The sequence below is a fragment of the Nycticebus coucang genome, chromosome 8 (assembly GCF_027406575.1).
Source record: "Nycticebus coucang isolate mNycCou1 chromosome 8, mNycCou1.pri, whole genome shotgun sequence".
Classification (NCBI taxonomy): Eukaryota; Metazoa; Chordata; class Mammalia; order Primates; family Lorisidae; genus Nycticebus; species Nycticebus coucang.
In genome coordinates, this window is record NC_069787.1 from 72,478,290 (window position 1) to 72,500,897 (window position 22,608).

The 22,608-nt window shown below is 40.7% G+C and overlaps 1 protein-coding gene across 1 annotated transcript; it reads left to right on the forward strand.

The window, feature by feature from the left end:
* Nucleotides 1-1,443: 1,443 nt before the first annotated feature.
* On the forward strand, nt 1,444-2,010 carry LOC128592041 (39S ribosomal protein L42, mitochondrial). Its single transcript, XM_053599877.1, has one exon. The coding sequence runs from the start codon at nt 1,569-1,571 to the stop codon at nt 1,995-1,997; it is 429 nt and encodes a 142-aa protein (XP_053455852.1). The 5' UTR covers nt 1,444-1,568; the 3' UTR covers nt 1,998-2,010.
* The last annotated feature ends 20,598 nt before the right edge of the window (nt 2,011-22,608 follow it).

Sequence of the window (22,608 nt, forward strand, 5' to 3'; positions counted from 1 at the left end):
TCACACAGGATAACAGTTCAGATTTTGCTGTTTAGTCTTGTTATTTAGCTTTTGACACTAGTGTGTCTGATTACCCCAATTGGATTGTCAATTTCTTTTCATTGATTTATGTATTTATTTACTTTCTTTTTTTTTTTGGCTGGGGCCAGGTTTGAACTCACCACCCCTGGTATATGGGGCCAGTGCCTTACTCCTTTGAGCCACAGGCACCGCCCTATCTATTTATTTTAAAATTAGAAAATAATTTTTTTATTATATGTAACATCATGGTTTAAAATATGTATACATTGAAGAATGGATAAATTGAGCTCAGTAACAAATGCAGTGCTTCATATGCTTTTTTCTAAATAAACACTTTTTATGAGAACACTAAATGTTCTCATAAAAATCTACTCTCAGCAATTTTCAAATAAATCATGTACTGTTATTAACTGCAATCACCATGATGTATGGAAGATCTAGAGCTGTCTCTTCCTATCTACCTGAAATTTTGTATCCTTGGACTGCTGACTTTCCCAATGCCCACTGCTTCCCCCAGCCTTCAGCGACTGCCTTTCTACTCTCTATGAATTCAAGTTTTTTAGATTCTACATCTAAGTGAGATCGTGTGGTACTTGTCTTTCTGTGTCTACCTTATTTCACTTCTCAATGTCCTCCAGGTTCATTTCATGTCATCTCAAATGACAGAATTTTATTTTATTTTTTTAAAGGCTGAATAGTATTCCTTTGTGTATTTTTATGCCACCTTTTCTTTACTCATTTATCTGTTGATGGATACTTAGGTTGATTCAATACTTAGCTATTCAATACTTAGCTATTATGAAAGATGTTGCAGTGAATAAACATGAGAGTGCAGGTATCTCTTTGATATATTGATTTCGTTTCCTTTGGATATTTATCCAAAGGAAGATTTCAGATTTCTGAAATCTTCAGTCTCCAAACCCCAGACCACAGATCAGTACCAGTTTGTGGCCTGTTAGGAACAGGGACGCACAGCAGGAGATGAACAAGTTAAACATCATCTGTATTTACAGCTGCTCCCTCTAGCTCACATCACTGCCTGAGCTCTGCCTCCTGTCAGATAAGTGGCAGTTTTAGATTTTCATAGGAGCACAAACACTACTGTAAACTGCATATGTGAGGGATCTAGGTTGTGCACTCTTTATGAGAAAATAACACCTAATGATTTGAGATGGAGATGTAATGTGCTTAAATCATTCCAAAACCATCACCTCACCATCCATGGAAAAATTGTCTTCCATGAAATTGGTTCTTGATGCCAAAGAGGTTGAGGACTTCTGTCTTGAACAGAAGAACCCCTTTTCTATGAGTTTGTAAAGACCATGGCTAAAAGTGGAATATATAGTAGGCACTCAAGTAATGCATGTTAATTTACTGTGTATAAGAGTGTTTATTTAAAACCACCATTTAGGAGGACCCGGATTGAAACAAGATGGCGGGCTCACGGTGAAGCACTGTCAAGGGATGAAAATTGATTTTTCCTAGAAGCAGATTTTGAAAGCAGTGTTTCTTCAAAACATCTTTTTTCATAAGTATCTTGATACACCATGGCTGGAGCAGCAGTAAAATGGGTGATATCAAAGAGAAGTATCTTGAAACATTTATTTCCAATCCAAAATGGAGCTTTATATTGTGTTTGTCATAAATCTACATATTCTTCTCTACCAGACGACTATAATTGCAAAGTGGAGCTTGCTTTGACATCTGATGGCAGGACAATAGTATGCTACCATCCTTCTGTGGACATTCCATATGAACACACAAAACCTATTCCTCTACCAGATCCTGTGTGTAATAATGAAGAAACACATGATCAAGTGCTGAAAACCAGATTAGAAGAAAAAAGTGAACACCTTGAACAAGGACCCATGATAGAACAACTTAGCAAAATGTTCTTTACTACTAAGCACCGTTGGTATCCTCGTGGACAGTATCACACTTGTCGTAAGAAACTGAATCCTCCAAAGGACAGATGATACTGAGATTTTCCGGGGAATTGGAGAAAAATGTGCCTCAGATGGCATTTGAGAAAATGCAATGTGGTATATTCATTAATATGTTATATAGTAAAATAGTAATAATAAAAAAAATAAATAAAACCATCATTTATCCATGAAGAATAATTTTAACCCATGGCACGCTTCTGAAATGCTTTAGCAAAGAGCACTGGGGGTGAAAATTCCTTTAGAACACAACCCTTTGGCCTAGCTTCAAATTTGTTTTAGGGTACCTACTTAAATGATATCTTTCTCCTCAAAACTCCTGATGGTGGATCCCTGCACAGGTAATAATAAAAGGGTGTATCTTTGTCTACTCTAAGATGCTGTTGGGTTTGTATTATAACCAAACAGTCACTATGTCTGTCCACTGTGCTATTTTGCTCCTGCCTGTTTTTAAGGTATTTTCAGTAATATCCATGGGTTGTTGAATTTTACTTCCTCTGGAGTCAAGTGGCTATTACACATAGTCAGAAAAAGGAAGGCAGAGAATTTAATATAAACATTGCAGTTTTTCAAAATAAGTCAGATTCTTTGGAGAAAGAGGAGATAGAAATGGGAAGTGCTGCTCAGAGTGAAAAGGTGAGACGCGAAGGAACAGTGTAGGCTCCGTGTTTGCTTAGCATTTGATGAATGAAAATTCGATTTGTACTTAAGGATGATAGAATTTGAAATGGCCATATTTCAGCTTTATAATGTTCTTGAAAATGTGTCTGCTTTTTTTGTGTCTTTTTTCTTTTCCTCTTTGATGTCCAGCTGGTATTTTGAGACAAGAGTATGATTATGGAATTGGATTTGAGGAGCAGTACTAAATCATTCTCACTCGGTACTTAACCTTCATCCTAAACAGAATAGACTTCATGGGAGGAATCAGGTTTGAGAAGATATAATTTAATTCTGCCATGGGTCAAACAGAAAGGTTAGGTCCTTTAAGTGCCTCATTCTATGATAACTGCTTGGTGATGTTTCTGAAAAAAAAAAAAAAAAAAGAAGGAATTTTTAATATTAGAATCATTTCCTCCATGTCCCATGTTTTTTATTTAATTACTTTTATATGCAAGCCCACTTTAAATAAGTTTTACTGGCTAGTGTTCCTTTCTTTCTCTCTTAGAAAATGATCAAGTTTTAATTTTTTTTTTTAATGAATTAAATTGAAACATTGGACTGTTTCTATTTTTTTTTTTTTTTTTTTAATTTTTTTATTAAATCATAAGTGTATACAATGATATGATTATGGGGCATCATACACTCACTTCATAAACCATTTGACATATTTTTATCCCAGTGGTTAACATAGCCTTTCCGGCGTTATCTCAGTTACTGTGCCAAAACATTTATATTCTACATTTACCAAGTTTCGCAAATACCCCTGTAATATGCACCACAGGTGTGATCCCACCGATTCCCCTCCCTCTACCCACCCCCCCCTTTCCCACTTCCCCCTATTGTTAAGTTGTAGCTGGGTTATAGCTTTCATGTGAGAGTCCCAAATTAGTTTCATAATAGGGCTGTGTACATTGGATATTTTTTCTTCCATTCTTGGGATACTTTACTAAGAAGAATATGTTCCAGCTCCATCCATGTAAACATGAAAGAGGTAAAGTCTCCATCTTTCTTTAAGGCTGCATAGTATTCCATGGTATACATATACCACAATTTATTAATCCATTCGTGGATCGATGGGCACTTCGGCTTTTTCCATGACTTAGCAATTATGAATTGGGCTGCAATAAACATTCTGGTACAAATATCTTTGTTATGTTGTGATTTTTGGTCTTCTGGGTATATGCCCAGCAGAGGAATTACAGGATTGAATGGCAGATCTATTTTTAGATCTCTGAGTGTTCTCCATATATCCCTCCAAAAGGAATGTATTAATTTGCATTCCCACCAGCAGTGCAGAAGTGTTCCCTTTTCTCCGCATCCACGCCAACATCTCTGGTCTTGAGATTTTGTGATATAGACTAGTCTCATTGGAGTTAGATGATATCTCAAAGTAGTTTTGATTTGCATTTCTCTGATGATTAAAGATGATGAGCATTTTTTCATATGTCTGAAGGCCGTGCGCCTGTCTTCTTCAGAGAAGTTTCTCTTCAAATCCCTTGCCCAGCCTGCGATGGGATCCCTTGTTTTTTTCTTGCTGATGCGTTTGAGTTCTCTGTGGATTCTGGTTATTAAACCTTTGTCAGAGTTATACCCTGCAAATATCTTCTCCCATTCTGAGGGCTGTCTGCTTGCTCTGCTTACTGTGTTCTTAGCTGTGCAGAAGCTTTTTAGTTTGATCAAGTCCCAGTAGTGTATTTTTGAAGCTGCTTCAATTGCCCGGGGGGTTCTCCTCATGAAATACTCACCCAGACCAATTTCTTCAAGGGTTTTCCCTGCATTCTCCTCTAGTATTTTTATAGTTTCATGTCTTAAGTTTAAATCTTTAATCCAATGAGAGTCTATCTTAGTTAATGGTGAAAGGTGTGGGTCTAATTTCAGTCTTCTGCAGGTTGCCAGCCAGTTCACCCAGCACCATTTGTTAAATAGGGAATCTTTTCCCCACTGAATGTTTTTAATTGGCTTGTCAAAAATCAAATAGCGGTAAGTAGCTGGATTCATCTCTTGGTTCTCTATTCTATTCCAGATATCTACTTCTCTGTTTTTGTGCCAATACCATGCTGTTTTGATCACTATCGATTTGTAGTAAAGTCTGAGGTCTGGTAGTGTGATTCCTCCTGTTTTGTTTTTATTTCTGAGTAATGTCTTGGCTATTCGAGGTTTTTTCTGATTCCATATAAAACGAAGTAATGTTTTTTCAAGATCTTTAAAATATGACAGTGGAGCTTTAATAGGGAGTGCGTTGAAAGTATATATTGCTTTGGGTAGTATGGACATTTTGATAATGTTGATTCTTCCTAGCCATGAGCATGGTATGTTTTTCCATTTGTTAACATTTTCAGCTATTTCTTTTCTTAGAGTTTCATAGTTCTCTTTATAGAGATCTTTCACGTCTTTTGTTAGGTAAATTCCCAAATATTTCATCTTCTTTGGCACTACTGTGAATGGGATAGAGTCCTTAACTGCTTTTTCAATTTGACTGTTGTTGGTGTATATAAAGGCTACCGATTTATGAATGTTGATTTTGTAACCTGAGACGCTGCTGTATTCCTTGATCACTTCTAGGAGTTTTGTAGTAGAGTCCCTAGTGTTTTCCAGATACACAATCATATCATCTGCGAAGAGCGAGAGTTTGATCTCTTCTGACCCTATATGGATACCCTTGATCGCCTTTTCTTCCCTAATTGCGGTGGCTAAAACTTCCATTACAATGTTGAAAAGCAATGGAGACAATGGGCAGCCTTGTCTGGTTCCTGATCTGAGTGGAAATGATTCCAATTTAACTCCATTCAATATGATATTGGCTGTGGGTTTGCTGTAGATAGCCTCTATCAGTTTAAGAAAAGTCCCTTCTAGACCAATTTTCTTGAGTGTTCTGATCATGAAGGGATGCTGGATATTATCAAAAGCTTTTTCTGCATCAATTGAGAGAATCATATGGTCTTTGTTTTTTAATTTGTTTATGTGCTGAATTACATTTATAGATTTACGTATATTGAACCAGCCTTGAGACCCTGGGATAAAACCAACTTGGTCATGATGTATAATTTGTTTGATGTGTTGCTGGATTCTGTTTGTTAGGATCTTGTTGAATATTTTTGCATCTATATTCATTAGTGATATTGGTCTATAATTTTCTTTTCTTGTTGGGTCTTTTCCTGGTTTGGGGATCAGGGTGATATTTGCTTCATAGAACGTGTTGGGTAGTCTTCCTTCTTTTTCTACATTTTGGAACAGGTTGAGTAATATAGGTACTAATTCCTCTTTAAAGGTTTGGTAGAATTCTGACGTGAAACCATCTGGTCCCGGGCTTTTCTTTTTAGGGAGGTTTTGTATAGTTGATGCTATTTCTGAACTTGATATGGGTCTGTTCAACATTTCCACTTGATTCTGGTTAAGTCTTGGAAGGTGGCGTGCTTCCAAGTATCGGTCTATTTCCTTCAGATTTTCATATTTCTGAGAATAAAGTTTCTTGTAATATTCATTAAGGATTTTTTGGATTTCTGATGAGTCTGTGGTTATTTTGTCTTTGTTGTTTCTGATTGATGATATTAGAGATTTTACTCTTTTTTTCCTGATTAGGTTGGCCAGAGGTTTATCTATTTTATTGACCTTTTCAAAAAACCAGCTTTTTGATTTATTGATCTGTTGTATTATTCTTTTGTTTTCAATTTCATTTAATTCTGCTCTAATTTTGGTTATTTCTTTTCTTCTACTGGGTTTGGGGTTGGAATGTTCTTCCTTTTCCAGTTGCGTGAGATGTCCCATTAAGTTGTTAACTTCCTCTCTTTCCGTTCTCTTGAGGAAGGCTTGCAGTGCTATAAATTTCCCTCTTAGAACTGCCTTTGCAGTGTCCCAGAGGTTCTGATAGCTTGTGTCTTCATTGTCATTTTGTTCCAAAAAATTGGTGATTTCTTTCTTAATCTCATCTCTGACCCAGCTATCATTCAGCATAAGGTTATTTAACTTCCATGTTTTTGTATGGGTATGCAGATTCCTGTTGTTACTCAATTCAAGTTTTATTCCATGATGGTCCGAGAAGATGCACGGAATAATTTCTATTCCTTTAAATTTACTGAGGTTAGACTTGTGACCTAAAATGTGATCAATTTTGGAGTAAGTTCCGTGGGCTGATGAGAAGTATGTGTATTCAGTTTTGTTGGGATGAAATGTTCTGTAGATGTCTGCTAAATCTAAATATTGGATGGTTAAGTTTAAATCTAAGATTTCTTTGCTCAGCTTCTTTCTGGAGGATCGATCCAACACTGCCAAGGGAGTGTTGAAATCTCCAACGATTATGGAGCTGGAGGAAATCAAGTTACTCATGTCTGTTAGAGTTTCTCTTATAAATTGAGGTGCATTCTGGTTGGGTGCATAGATATTAATAATTGAGATCTCGTCATATTGAGTATTACCCTTAACAAATATGAAGTGACCATTCTTGTCCTTCCTTACTTTTGATGGTTTAAAGCCTACTGTATCTGCAAATAAAATTGCAACACCTGCTTTTTTCTGATTACCATTTGCCTGAAATATGGATGACCATCCTTTCACCCTGAGTCTGTATTTGTCTTTTAAGTTGAGATGTGACTCTTGTATGCAACAAATATCTGGCTTAAGTTTTTGTATCCAGTCAGCTAACCTATGCCTCTTTAGAGGACAGTTTAAGCCATTCACATTGATGGAGAGTAAGGATAAGTCTGGTGGAATTTTGGGTATCGAGTTTTTCAAAGGTCCAGTGGACATTTTTCATCCTTTCGCCAGTGTGGAAGTTGGAGTTTGATCCGAAGTTTCTGAGTGAGTTTACTTTTGTGGTATAGGATTGGGTTGGTCATTGTGGAGGATAGGTCTGAGAACATCCTGAAGAGCTGGTTTACTTATGGCAAATTTTTTCAACATATGAATGTCATTGAAGTATTTAATTTCTCCATCATAGATGAAACTCAGTTTAGCTGGATACAAGATCCTGGGTTGAAAGTTTTTTTGCTTTAGGAGATTAAAAGTTGATGACCAGCCTCTTCTTGCTTGAAAAGTTTCAGCAGAGAGATCTGCAGTTATTCTAATATTCTTACCTTTGTACGTTATAGTTTTCTTTCGCCGGGCTGCTTTGAGAATCTTCTCTTTCATGTTAACTTTAGTGAAGCTAATTATGATATGTCTGGGAGATGGCTTTTTGGGGTTGAATCGTGCTGGGGTTCTGAAGCTGTCTGCTATCTGAATTTCAGATTCTCTAGGCATGTCTGGAAAATTTTCTTTCATAATTTCATGTAGAAGGGCCTCTGTGCCCTTGGCTGCCACGTCATCAGCCTCCGAAATTCCTATAACCCTTATGTTATGTTTTTTCGAATTATCTGAGAGCTCTCTGAGTGAGTGATCCGTTTTTGCTCTCCATTTCTCTTCCTCTTTGAGAGATTGGGAGCGTTCGAAGACTTTATCTTCAATGTCAGAAATCCTTTCTTCTGCTTGCTCCAATCTGTTACTGAGGGATTCTACTGTATTTTTCATATCTTTGAGGGCTGTAAGTTCTTGTTTCAGTGTGTCTAAGTCTTTGGTGGTTTTGTCTTTAAATTCGTTAAATTCTTGAGACAGTTTTTGAATTTCTCCACGAATTCCTAATTCCATTTTATTAATCTTGTCTGCAAACCAAATTCTGAATTCGACTTCTGACATCTCAGCCAGTTGTTTATGAATGGGATCTTCAATCACATCTGCCGTATCTTTTCTTGGGGGGGTTGATCTATTCTGGTTATTCATGTTACCAGAGTTTTTCCGCTGATTCCGCCCCATGGTTTACTCCCTTTGGTTTTTCCCCTGGGGTTTTATCGAGGGCCCGTACAGTGTTGTGGCCTGAGAAACTGGGGCCCTGTCTGGTGTGGTGGAGCAAAGTGGTTCTGTCTTGTTTTCAGCTGGTTTCTGTTCTATCCTATTGCAACTTCTACTCTGGCTTGAAGTCTCAGCTGTGTGGAAAAATCAGCAATTAAGTCACCCCGCCTGCCCACCTCTGGCCCCAGTTGGAAAAGGAGAATCAAACCTTCCTACAATCGCACACCCAGGGCACCACCTGAAAAGTCCTCAGTCTATTAGCCCAGTTCAAAAGGTCCGAATCAACTGTCTCAATCGGCACTTGTCTCAGGTGGAAGGGTTCAAGAGGTCTCTGGGAACTGGATCACAGGGGCCTGGTGACTCCTCTGAGACAGCTCACTCCAGTGCAGCGTGGAGTCAGGAGGAGCCACCCCGCAAACAGAGCAGTCTGGGAAGGTTGACGTCTCCTTCCCCACTTTGCCCCTCCGTCGGACCCAGTCACTGGTATCTCTGCAGATGGCTAACCCAGTTGCCTGCAGTGAACAGACACTCCAGGGGTTTGCACCTGCCTGAATCGCGAGGGAGTCTGCCAGGCCCCCGCAGACTGCCGCTATCTAGCAGGAGGAGATGGGGCCTGACATCTTTGAGTGTTTGATGCAGGTGATGGGAAGGAGGTGTTCACTCAGGCTTAGCCCCGTCCCTGATGGATGCTGCTAACAGAACAGAACAGACAACTTTGTGAGGTTCTGTCTCTGTTCCTGTCGTCGCCTACAGGAGACGGGCTGTTTTGAGTTCAAACGTCTTTGCTGCTGGAGAATTGCGTCTGAACACCTCTCTGGGTCGGCCCCGCCCTGGAGGCTTCTGGGTTTGTGAGTCGTGACACAGGTGGCCTCCTCTGGTTGCCCAGGGAGACAGGGGGTGTGGCCTCAGAATATCCAGAAGTGAGCGTTCTGCCGTTAAAGAAAAAACGGCTGTTGATCTACCTCCAGGGAACTGCTGCTCTGGTGTGGGCACTCAGGCGACCCTTTTCTCCTCTGTCCCGCGCCCCAGAGTCAGCACTGAGCGGCCGCAGTTTGTGCTGGGTCCACACCCCTTAAGAGATCCCCCAAGAATCAGAACTCTTGGGGGATGGGCGCCCAGACCCGGATTGGGAGTGGGGCGGGGGGAAGCTAGAGTTTCATTCAGTTTCACGCAATACTACGGTCCGGGGAGGGCTCCTGCACTGCACCGCAGGGAAGTGCCGCCAAGGCTTGATTTCCCCTCAGCGGAGTGCCCTCTCCTCGCTCACGTATCCCAGAGTCAGCGCTGACCTGACGCAGCTCCGGCACTGTGCACTCCCCTCGAGAAATCACCCAAGGAGCCGAACTCCGGAGGGATAGGCCCTCAGACCCCGAGTGAGAGTAGGGGCTCTCAGCTCTCAGCGGGGAGGCCAGAGTCTTATTCAGTCTTGTGCCCGGGGAGGGCTCCTGCACTGCACTGCAGGGAAGTGCCGCCAAGGCTTGATTTCCCCTCAGCAGAGTGCCCTCTCCTCGCTCACGTATCCCAGAGTCAGCGCTGACCTGACGCAGCTCAGGCACTGTGCACTCCCCTCGAGAAATCACCCAAGGAGCCGAACTCCTGGGGGATAGGCCCTCAGACCCCGAGTGAGAGTAGGGGTTCTCAGCTCTCAGCGGGGAGGCCAGAGTCTGATTCAGTCTTGGGCCCCGTATGCCCGGGGAGGGTTGCTGCACTGCACCGCAGGGAAGTGCCGCGAGGCGTGACTCCCCCTCAGCCCGGTGCCCTCTCCTCACTCGGCGCACCTCAGAGTCAATGCTGACCAGACGCAACTCGGGGACTGTCCACTCCCCTTGAGAAATCACCCAAGGATCCGAAGTCCTGGGGGACAGGCCTCCAGACCTCAGTGGGCGGGAGGGGAGCGCCGGGGATTCAGGGTTGCCGGCAAAGGATTCCCAAAGTTTTATTCAGCCCTATGTCCGGCAGGAGAACGCCACGGCACCCCAGTAGGGGAGGTAGGTCCAGTTTTTAGAAGGTCTCTCCCGTGGAGTGTAGTGGGAGGGGCTTTAATTTCTGCCCACTTGTTCAATTGTGGGGCTACAGAGCCGGTCTCATGGGGGAGGGGGACTCCCGTCCGCTTGGTGGTGGATTTTGTACCTTTTGTTTGCGTCCTTGTGATCACAACTTGCCTCAGCGGTGTTGATGTGCGTTCTTCAGCCTTCTCTCTTGGTGAGGCTCAAGTCCACCAGGATACTTACTAAATTCCTGTCCCTTAACTCTCCTTCTGGACGGGAGCCTTTGTTGAAAGCTGGCTTCAGTCCGCCATCTTGTCTCTCCTGCTATTCGACTGTTTCTATTTTGACGTACCAGGGACTTAGTACTTCAAATGCTTAAGGCTTGGTTTCACTTTCTTTTTATAAGAGTTAGTTATTTTTGGCAATTAAATGTATTTATTCCTTCCTCTTCTGTACCTCAGAACAATGTAACAGGTGAGGGCTGCTGTGAGGCTTTCCTTTGTACCATTCTTTGGGTTTTACTTAACTTTATTTTGGATGCTCCCACTGAGGAAGCCTGGGCATCTTCTCTTCCTAGCATCTCTCTGTCGAACGCGCCTCCTTCAGGAGCTCTCCACTCACTGCACTCAGGCGTGTTTGCAATATGACTCTACTGGTTTGTTTATTGTTCCTCTTGGTGGAGAAATCTTGTCTCTGGTGGATGGACTCAGTAGCTGTTAACCAAGAATACTAACCTCCAAAAGACCTTTTATATGAAAATATCAATTTGATACTGACCCATTATTTCTTCTTGTTACTCTGTTTCCTGACTCTGGTTTCTGATTTTATGCTTATTCTGCAAGTTCAGATTTAATCTGTTATCAGTCATCTTTAACCCATCCAACTGTTTGTTCAAATTGGTTCTTAGATAGTATTCTTCTAGCATTTGTAAATTATTTTGGATTTTTAATGCCTGCTTCCTTCAAATGTAGCCTGACTTAACGTGGTAGGCAGCCTCATTCTGAGGGAGATGGAAACAATGGGCCTTAACCCTCTTCTTATAAAACTATAGGTTATCCATTGGGCTACTTGTCTTTGGACATAGTGAATATAATGGTGTAGACAAATTTGGAAGTGCTTAATAGCACAATTATATTAATTTTATGGATTGCTTGAGGTCACAAAAAGCCAGCAGGGCCTGAGTTAATTCCGGTATACATCTCCTTATAACAAAATAATGATGAAATACCTGTCTTGGCATTCCTGTGACACGCAGCTGTAGATAAGAGTATTTAAAAGGGCTCGATGAAGATAGATATCAAAGGCACAGTTTTCATTTCCAGGGTTGCACCATAGGTCCTCTGACCCATATAAAACCCAGAGGCTCACAAAAGGCCAGAAATGTCAACATATCACATAAGAGCTTGGTTTTTGAGGGCAGGAACTTGGTTCTCTGTTCCGTCCCCTATGGCACTTGGCACAATGCTTTGCATCTCTTGAGCAGCCTTTAAAAATCTGTCAAATGATATGATGAGTTCAGAGGCCGAATGAGCTGTCTGTGCCCCACAGTGTGTCCCTCACAGAGCACATGAAGCAGCTCACACCGTGGTGTCCCTGTGGCTGGAAGCCAGGCTTTTGCCTCCTCTCCTGACACTCTCTCCACTACCTCTCAATACAACTCCTGGTGCCATCCCCCCTGTAGACCCTAGTCCTCTGTAAGGTTTCTCTGGAAAAGGTATTCTAGTTTGCAAAAGATTAGACATGAGATACTGCCTTCAAGCTTGCTGTCATGACATGGTAGCAGGCTGAATCTCAAATTCATGTTGAAGATACCATTTTAAAAATAGTTTGGAATATTTAGGGATTATACCTTTCCATCTTTTTCATTCTCTTGACTGTCGCCATGGCAACACATGTCACTTAAGAAGCAGTTATCAGGGGAGGGGAGGTGTAATGGAGAGCTTTCATCACCTCTCTGGGGGTACCATTTTTTTCAACGTGATTTTTTTTCTTTGCTTCTTATGCTCTGTCACACTCCCAATAAACCCAAGAGGCCCACACAGGATCGGTAACTCCTGGCACCTTGTCATCAAGGATTCATTTTTTGGTCTGGCAAATGTTTTATTGAGCATCTACTTTGTGCCAGGCACCATTCAAGTTATGAAAATCTGTACCCTTGCAGAGATTGATTTTATTTTGAAAGCGAGAGATAGACAAATATATAATCCAGACTTATTCTCCATCCCTTTTACGGCACTCTCAAGCCTGGCCTTCCACAAGAGTTAGTAGTGCTGCCTATACTGAGTGTCTGAAGAGTGTGGCCATGAAGTCCAATGACCTATGGAACAAAATGCAGTGGCTGATATGTTAGTGCGTGTGTTTGTGTATAAATATGAGAAACCTAGACATGATAAAAGTACAAGCCAAAACTTAACGCCACGTTTAGATGAAAGAAAGGAAACTTTAAAAAAAAAGAAAAACTACAACCCCCAATTTCTCTTACTAGTTGGTTTATCTCTGGTTATAACCTTTTCCTTCAGGAAGACACTTTTCAGTTGTAGGTGAAAGTTGGTGTTTCCTGTCTGTAACGCACCCTGTTGAATTCTATAAGGTGTTTATGGACATTGACCACATTAGGTATCTGGGACTGGGAAAGCTTTAAGCTGGAGGTGTGGTTGAGGCCATCAGCTGATGGATGGTATTAATGTCTTGAGAATGAGCATGCTGTTCCCAAGGGAACAGGTGTACAGAGTGAGAGGGGAAGGCAGGCTGTAGACCCGCTGTGAATAGCCATACAAGAGGGTACAGGAAAGAGATCCCCAAAGAGACGGAGGAGTAAATGTGGAATGGCATGAGTTAACCTATAAAATACTGAAGAGGAGACATATTACTCCACTGAGTTCAGCAGAATATCCAGCAAGAGGGTGAGCACCTCTGAAATAAGCACAGCCAAATCAAAAGAGTATAGCCACAGAAGAACAGGACAAGAAGGCGTAGGAGGAAAGGGTTAGAACCACACTCGCTGCCTGGTATAACGTTTCCAATATCTGTGAATGGGTTGTTTTTGTTCTTCGGAGTGATGGTTCAATGAAATCAAAGAGATGGTTTCACATTCATGAGCTCTCCTTTGATGTAGCCCATTTCTGTGGGAAATCCATTTCTGAGAGGAGACTCTGTTGTGCTTGCTTGAAAATCAGCCTCCAGGAAACTCACGTGGGAATTCTGAGGAGAAAGGGAAAGCTTCGAGGGAGATGTTTTGAAATCCTTTGAGCTGCATGTAATCAGGGCAAACTTTACATGTATATTGACTGTACATTAGGAGCACTTTAAGCAGTAAACACCTCAAAGGCACTAGTCCATTATGAGAACAAACAGCGTTTAAAGCAATATTTTCCCAGAGAAAAGAATCAAGAGCAACAAAGATGCCAGGGTTGTGGCTTTTCCCCCCTGTTCATTTGTGAGCAAATGTGCTTTTGATTGATATCTACCAAAAAAGTGTGTTCAGAATAGCATATTTTTGATGGTTAATGAATGTGCAGAATGGTAATTTGAAACATTTGGGGTGGTGCCTCCAGGCTCTTTTCCCAATACGTCTTTTTTTTTTTTTTTTTTTTTTTTTTTATTTTTGGCCGGGGCTGGGCTTGAACCCGCCACCTCCTGCATATGGGACCGGCGCCCTACCCGTTGAGCCACAGGCGCCGCCCATTTTTTTTTTTTTTTTTTTTTGGCCGGGGCTGGGTTTGAACCCACCACCTCAGGCATATGGGACCGGCGCCCTACTCCTTGAGCCACAGGCGCCGCCCCCCAATACGTCTTTTATTCTTTCCCATATCTGGAACACGAAGACTGAGAAGGAAAATAATTGCGCTTGCTCTGCTTTGCTCCCTTTCCCAGGAGCCCGAGTGCTCATACTCTCTGTACCAGCGAGATCTTCTATTCTCATCAATTCTTCACTTTCATTTTTAGTATCAGGGCTGCAACTTTCTTATGAAAGGCAAAAGTGTGCATCTTGTAGAAGACAGGACTCATAATAAATCCAGCGTGCCTCGCTGCATCTTTTTCTTCCGAATTCTTCTGCTGGGGTGATTTGTTTATAAGAAATGGGGCATGGCATAAGAGAGAAATCTCAGTTTCTAATTCAGATCAATGCACTGAAATTAAAACACTTTTCCCCATTTGCACAGCTTTTCTTCTTCATGTTTGTGTTTGATTTTTGCCATCACGCATTTTGCACTGGTGGCCTTTGGTAGCAAGACATCACACGGTAAGATGCTCCTGAGGACTCTTGGACCATGACAGGTTCATAGCACCTTGGTAATACATCCAGCTTATATCTACTCAGATTCATATACAGCATAATTTTATGTGCTACTTGGAGAAACAACACCATTATACAACAGGCCAATAATTTCAGGCTTCATTTACAAACAAGTAATGCTCTACTCTTAAATAAACATTAAAGAGCTTGCTATTATCCTCTGTTATGGTTGAAAATATTGGTTATATAATAATGCAGATAGTTAATATATTTTGTTTGAGATTACAGATATTTAATAATAAAAATGTGTTATAAAATTAAGAGGATACATCATTGCTTAACAGTAAAATATGTTACCTCTTTAAGATGGCACAACAGCATTTCAGATACTATATGATTTTTCATGTACATAGTTACTCAACAGAGTGACATTTTAAGCGTTAGAATCCTTGAAAACTACAGAGACTTTTTTTTACTCTGGTTTCTCTTTTATTATTAGGAAACCTGAAGAATGGTGAGAATTAGTAATAAAGTGACATTTTTGGAGGTATGCTCTGTGCCGGGGGTATGGTGAGGATTTTGCATATATTATCTCTGATCCTTATAGCAATATTATTCCTTTAGTACAGGTTAGAAAACTGAGGCTCAGAGAATTGAAGTAACTTGCCCAAGAGTCTGAAACTCACAGTGATAGTGAAGAGATTCACATGCCAGTCTGCTCTCTAAATTTAAGACCCTTTCTACTGGAACCAATTATGTCAGAATCTCTATGGGTAGGTCTCAGGTATCAATATTCTTTAGCAGTTCCCCTTGGAGACTCTAACGTAGAACTTTGCTTGATAAATTAAAGGCTACAATGGCACAGTTTTCTCTTTCATGAGAGAAAGTAAAGAAATCAGCTCGATATGTGGTTTATATGTAGAGCCAGAGATCTTCATTTCACATTTTCTTCAGCTTTCTGTTTGAAGTTACTTCGTTTCTTAAAACAAGGAGGGATGTACTATGTGTGCAAATATGTGTGTGTGTGGGGGGGAGACTGTTGCCAGGCCTATCTCTCTTGTATCCTTAAGAATGTAAAACTAAATCGGCAGATAAATAGATGAAAGGTTCATATAGAAAAAGTATCTGGTAAACTTGAGCGAAACTGTACCCATTAATAATAAGGGCCAAAGGAATAGAATTGGAATATTATAGACTATAATGCTGGATAGGTTTGTGTGTTGAATCTCTTTGAGTTCATTATTTTATAAACCTGAAAAAATTTAAGAACAGAAGTCATGGGATTTGACAATTAAATCTCCTGGCTGTTTACTGAGAGATGGTAGAAGCACCCTATCCCCCTTTTTTTCCTGGAAGATGGCATATATGTTGGGTGTGGAGCTCTGGGGATAGAGAAGGATTTCCTTGTTCTTTTCTCACCTAGCATCTTTGATATCTGAAGTTTAGGTCAAATAATATTGCCCAAGATTCTGGTCTATCTTAAATATGTCACAGATCATCAGCAAAGATGATTATTCATCTAGAATATCTAGTGTTTTTTTTCTTTATGTGGTTTTCATAGTAGTAGAAATCCTTTCTCACTTTGCTCTTTTGCCCAATTAAGTTGGTGAACCCCACATATACTCCTATTAGCATCCTTGTTTAACATTTGACTTGACACTCCATATCCTCTCTCCAATTCAAACTGTACCCCTTTTTATGGCTTTGATATCCATGGTTCTTTACAGATCCTTGGGAAAGTCCCTATCACAACCATAGCAGAAGGCTACCTGTTCACAAATGGTCATCCATGTCCCAAGAAAATTATAATGTTATAATGTTTATTTGGAGTTTCAGGGTAGGATGATGCTTAAGGGCACCAGGTCAGGCTAATAGAATCTAACCATTATCTTTACTTTTATCACTTTTGCTAACTGCTGGTTGCAAGGAAATTCTGAAATTTCTAGATGTTTTAGTGCCTATTCTCTCTGTTGAACAATGGGGAAGCATCACTACTAATAGTTAATTTGACCTTGTAAAGAGCCCCCCCCCCCCAAAAACAGATCTACACAGTTGTAGTGGATGAATGGGATTTATTCTCTGTCTTTGATTGGTATAGAGTTTAGGGCTGAGTTAACGACAGTTAATCGGAGAGATGTTAGGCTGTAGAGTTATGAGCTAATATAGGGTCCCTCCACTTTCTCAGCCATTGAACTCGACCATTGTTTATATTACTTGTAGGGTGAATGGAGATTTCAGGATAGTGAACGGTTCCACCTGGTCTCTTATTCACTGACAAAGACAATGCTCACAAAGTACTTTAGTAACCTTCCAGGTTCTTCTAGCTTCCTCCCTGAAGGTGATCTTTTCAATAAGTCCTGGGATCCAAGGACCTGAAATTGGTGTTTTTCCTTAGAGGGAAGACATAGGCAAGGGCAGAAAAGGATCTTACAGACAGCTCTCTAGGCAGTTGACCAATCTTTTCTTTAGCAAGGGAGAAAGGATGTCTTGGACTTTTTATAATTGTTTCAGTGTCAGAGGTATCATGTTCACCCTGCCCTAATTCAATTTTCCCTAAGTTATGTGAAAGTGACTTCAACCCACAAGGTCAGGTTTTTTTTTGTGTGTGTATGTGTGTGATGGTTGGTGTGTGTGTTTCTTGGGGAGTGATATGTATGTAATTGTTCTCTAATCCACAGAAGGAGAAGTAAAGATAAACATGCAGGATTCTAATATATAGAATTTCTGTCAGGGAATTTGCAAGTATTTTTTTTTTCAAAGCAAGCATATATAAGAAAGGGCACCTTGGTCTTTGGTCTTCCATGCTTAGAATAATGGTTATAACATTACTCCCCTGTGTTCCCATGTGAAGGAAAAAGCAGTGAAAAGCAATGCAAGAATCATGCTAATGGGATTTCAAGCCCCCTGGGCTCTTCTGGTTAGTGCCATTTATCGATGAGCTTACCCTTGGAAGAGATGGGGGAGAAGCTCTTCTGATGGGGAGAGGAATGAATAAATCCAGACAGGATGAAGCAGAAGCTGCAGCCAGAGCCTGAGAGCCCAAGTGGGATTGTTCCCAAGATACCTTTTCAGGCTTCCAGACTGTTTGCCTTTCCCCTTCCAATCTTTTGAGTTCTCACACAGACCTGAAATCCCAAGAAAGCACATTAGGAACGTAACTTAAACAAGAAGTAAGATTCATGTAATGCCTTTAAGGTCCCAGTGTCTGCCTTTTGTTGGCTTTTCTGTTTGCTTTCCATTTAGCCTGTCTGATTCCTTTTACATTCTGAGCACGTAGTGAAATGCATATTTTTGTAGTGGGTCTGTTCTATCTATATTTGAGTTTGCAGGAGGGCATGCCATTTAGGAAAGTTTTAGTTCGTACAGGTAATAGCAAAGGAGAAAAGACAACCCTGTGTTTGAAGTAGTAGCCTTGTTTCAATGACATTTAAAAGATGGATGTTCACCATCATGTGTCTTTTTAAGCTCTCAGGATTTAGCATATTTTGAGAAGATGAATGGGGCTGGTTAATACATTATCTTTGCTTTGCTGCTGGCTAACAAGAGGGAAATGTTATGACTCGGCCAATAGGTTGTCCTGCTCTTGTTTTATGTTGATGCAAAATATCTAATATGCTGAATACTAAAAATTCCTTGTAGTACCTGAGCTCCTGAAGGAAACTGAAAATAGAGTGGAGAAAACGAATGAGACTTAACTAGTTCCTTCCTCTCTTTTCTGAATAAACCAGAAATATCTTTTCTACTACACTAAAAGAAAGATTTCTTTTTTTTTATGAAGATAGAATATCTTTTCATTTATTTCATTCTTTGATATCTTTGATCAAAGTTTTGTAGTTTTCCTCACATAATTTTTTTTATTTTTATTTTTTTTTTTATTAAATCATAACTGTATACATTGATATGATCATGGAGCATCATACACTCGCTTCATTGACCATTTGGCACATTTTCATCACAATGGTTAACATAGCCTTCCTGGTATTATCTCAGTTACTGTGCCAAAACATTTCCATTCTACATTTACCAAGTTTCTTACCCCTGTAAGATGCACCACAGGTATAAAACAAAGATTTCTAATGTCTTGTTTCTTGCCCTTGACTGGGGGTTCTCTGGGAGCTGGAACTAGAATGCTTGTAGAATGGGGGTTCTCTCTCTGGGAGCTGGAACTAGTGCACTTGTAGTGTGATTTCTGCAGTTTTCCTTCAGAGGCCATCTGGGGTGGGAGTTTAGAGACCTGAAGACAGAACCGATTTGTAAGAAGGAATTCTCTCATGAGAGTGGGAGTTCAAATTATGACCGTTCATATCTGGTCTAACTAAAAGGGCAGTGAAACTTTGAAATCTAGTCTGTTTTTTTGTTTTAGGAAGCGGTGGAGGAAATGCTGACAGGTTGGAACTGTGGTGATGATAAAGTGATCATTTGAATGTTGGGCTATCAAAATTTAAAGTTTGGGAAAATACTTTAGAAGTATATCAAAATGTTAGGATCATTTAAAACATTCATGTCCTTGCCCAAGTAATGCTATGAATATCTAAAAACTCAGGGAGATATATATGTTAGCATGTAAAATGCTATGAATATCTAAAAACTCAGGGAGATATATATGTTAGCATGTAAAATGCTATGAATATCTAAAAACTCAGGGAGATATATATGTTAGCATGTAAAATGCTATGAATATCTAAAAACTCAAGGAGATATATATGTTAGCATGTAATCTTTTGAAAGTAACAATAAAACCAACTCAAAGTGGCTTAGACAACAAAGGGGACATATCTACTCATGTAACTTTATTTATTTATTTATATATTTTTGAGGCTGAGTCTTACTGTGTTGCCCTGGGTAGACTGTCATGGTGTCACAGCTCACAGCAACCTCAGACTCTCGGACTCAAGTGATCCTCTTGCCTCAGCCTCCTGAGTAGCTGGGGCTACAGACACCCACCACAATGCCCAGCTATTTTTAGAGACGGGGTCTCACTCTTGTTCAGGCTGGTCTTGAACTCCTGAGCTCAGGCAATCTACCCGCATTGGCCTACCAGAGTGCTAGGATTACAGGCATGTGCTACTTTGCCCAGCCACTCATGTAACTTTAGAAGCCCTAAAGATAGAGCAGGCTTCAGGTAATATTCGATACAGAGGGATTAGGACTCTGACTTTATCGCTTAGGATTCTCTTGGCCCTGCTCTCCCTGGTATTTTGGCAACATTCAGTCTGGCTATCCTCTTTGTAGTAACAGGCTCCAGCAGGCCCAGGCTCCTGTCCACACATGGCCCTGTCTAAGAAAGGTGAAGATGCCCATACTTCTTTATCCTATAAAGGGCCCATGATTCATTCTGATTGGCCCACATGGTTGGCTTAGACTTAGACTCATGCCACCGCCTAGAGGTGAAGATGGAGTTAGTTTTCCCAGAATCACACAGTCGCAGATGTAAATGGGGAATGTCAGAAAAAAATTGAGCAGATGCTTGGGGTACAACCAACAAGTGTCTACCATGGCACAACTCAATTAATATTCTTCTAAATTTTATAGATCAAGGAAAGAGGATTTCATGTCCACTTCCTTTTCATCAGTTCCTGTTAGGACACATTCTGATGATTGTTAACATGTTATTATCTATTCAGTTCTTCAAGATACCCAGAGAAGCCAAATCTCCTGGTTTACACTGGAGCACAGTATGGTATTTCATAGCCAATTACTTCTTTGTTTTTTCCTTAATTCTTGGTGCAATTTAATTCTACCTTTTCTTACTTAATAGTCACTGGAAAGAAAAAAAACAAAAACAGCTGGCCTAGCCATTCCATATGATGTCCTAATCTGTTTTCATTGCTTTATTATCACTTTTATTATCTTTACCTCCTAATGGTGTAGTAAGGTAGACATCGTTGTTTTCCAGATCTCTGGCTTACTGATTTGAGGCAGATTTAATTGACTTACTTTAGGTCCTTCTCTTGAGTTACAGATGATAGGTGGTATTAGTGGCCACAGATCCAAAGTTGGCAAACTGCAGCCCATGGGCCAAATTGGCCTGTGGCCTGTTATTATAAGTAAAGGTTTATTAGAACATAGCCACATTCTTTCATTTATATGTATCCATGATTGCTTTCAGCACTAAAGTAGCAGAGTGGAGTAACTGCAGCAGACACCGTATGACCCAAACAGGTTAAAATATTTACTACCTTCCTATTTATAGGAGAAGTTTACTGACCCCTCGATTGAATGAGCCTCATTCTTCACTTTAAAAACTGCAAAAGACTCACTGTTAGATACTATACTTTTCCCAGGACATTTATCTTGATTAAAGGAGGTTGTCTTTCAAAGTGATCAGAAAATGCTGAAGGTAGAAATAATCTAAGAAGATTCATCTAGTCCTAGTCTTTCATTCCACAGGTGAGAGCCTCAGAGACAAGAAGGGACTCACACAAGGCTGCACAGCATATTAGAGGTAGACCAGAGGGCTCTTCTACTTCCTCCCCCCAGGTTTTGTACGGAAGAGGATCCACACTTACTGCTCCTGAGAAGGGGATGAGGTTTGAGATATTTTGAGGAGAGTGTTGGGAAGCTCTACTGCCCAACAGTGTGAGCAAATTATTTAACCTCCCTGCACCCAATTCTTTCTCTGTAGAATGAAAGCAACAATAGTACCTGGCCTGGGGGGTTATGCTGTGAGTGGGTACTCAGTGTAAAGGACAGGGGCATATCTTAATAAGGTAGCTACTGCTGGGGTCATCACCGTCATGACAGTCCGCAGCGGCAGGCTACATCAGCTCTCCTCTCTGCTGCTCTTCCGCCTGTGGTAGAGAAGGGCCCACGCTTCCTCTCTGAGGCTCCCTGTTTCCCCCTGAGCTAGAAGCTGGATCCTTCCCTCTTCTGTCTCCTCACAGACCTTATCCTTTCAGGTGCCTCACCTTTCCAGTGACTCCTATTACTTCCTCTCCTATGTTCCTTCACATTTTATTTTATTTTTTTTCTCGTACTAGTCAAGGAAAGCAGCAGAGTGGAGAAGGAAAAAAGGAATTTTAACTGGTTGCGATCAACTAGTTGTTGATACTCCTGCCCTCAGACCAGCCTCTTTCAAATTGTTAACAAAATACTCAAGTGGTAAATATTGTAATAAAGACATTGCTATCATCTGCTTCATCTCGATGTAGTGTTGCGCTTCTGCCCTTCCCTTCACTGCCCTAGCGGTTCATGTCTCTCAAATTCCATTCTAAATTCCACTCTTCTAAAATTGTTCCAGCCAGGGTCACAGACAAGTCTGTGAGGCTATTTATGTTCTTCATCTGTCGCCGTCTTATGCAGCATGAAAACTCTTGACACCACACTTCATGATAGATTCTTCTTTTCTTGTTTTTGATCCGTGATCCTATTTTGCTTCTCTTCCCACCTTCTGATAAATCTCTGTCCCAAGTTACTCCTCCTCTGCTCTCTCGTATGTAGTCTGCCTCCTCGGTTCTGTACTTAGGCGCGCCTCTTAGCAGTCTTTTACTTGGGCGTGGCTTCAGGGACTGCTGAGCTAACAAATAGCTCTATCTGAAGGCAGCAATGGAATTTATGCCCTTCCAGTTCTCCTCCCAAATTCCTCCTCTGTTTAATTGTTTATCCTTGTCCTCTTCAGGCTTTCGACGTTCTAATCTCAACTATGCTGAATACTTGTTATCAAGCAGGTTCTGTGCTGAGATCTTTAAAAGTAGAACTGCAGCTTAAAAATTAATTTTAAAAAACTTTTTAAGAAATTAACAAAAATGTACAAAGTAACCACATTCAGATGAGCAATAGCCAAATCAAAGTAAAATATTACTGGTGTTTTAGGGGGTTCCTCAGTGCTCTCTTCCTCTCTTCCCTATACTCAATGGTAATTGCTACCCTGACTTTGAATTTGTACTGGTTCAGCCTGTGTCTGCACATTATGCGGATTTAGTCATACAGTTTGTGCTGT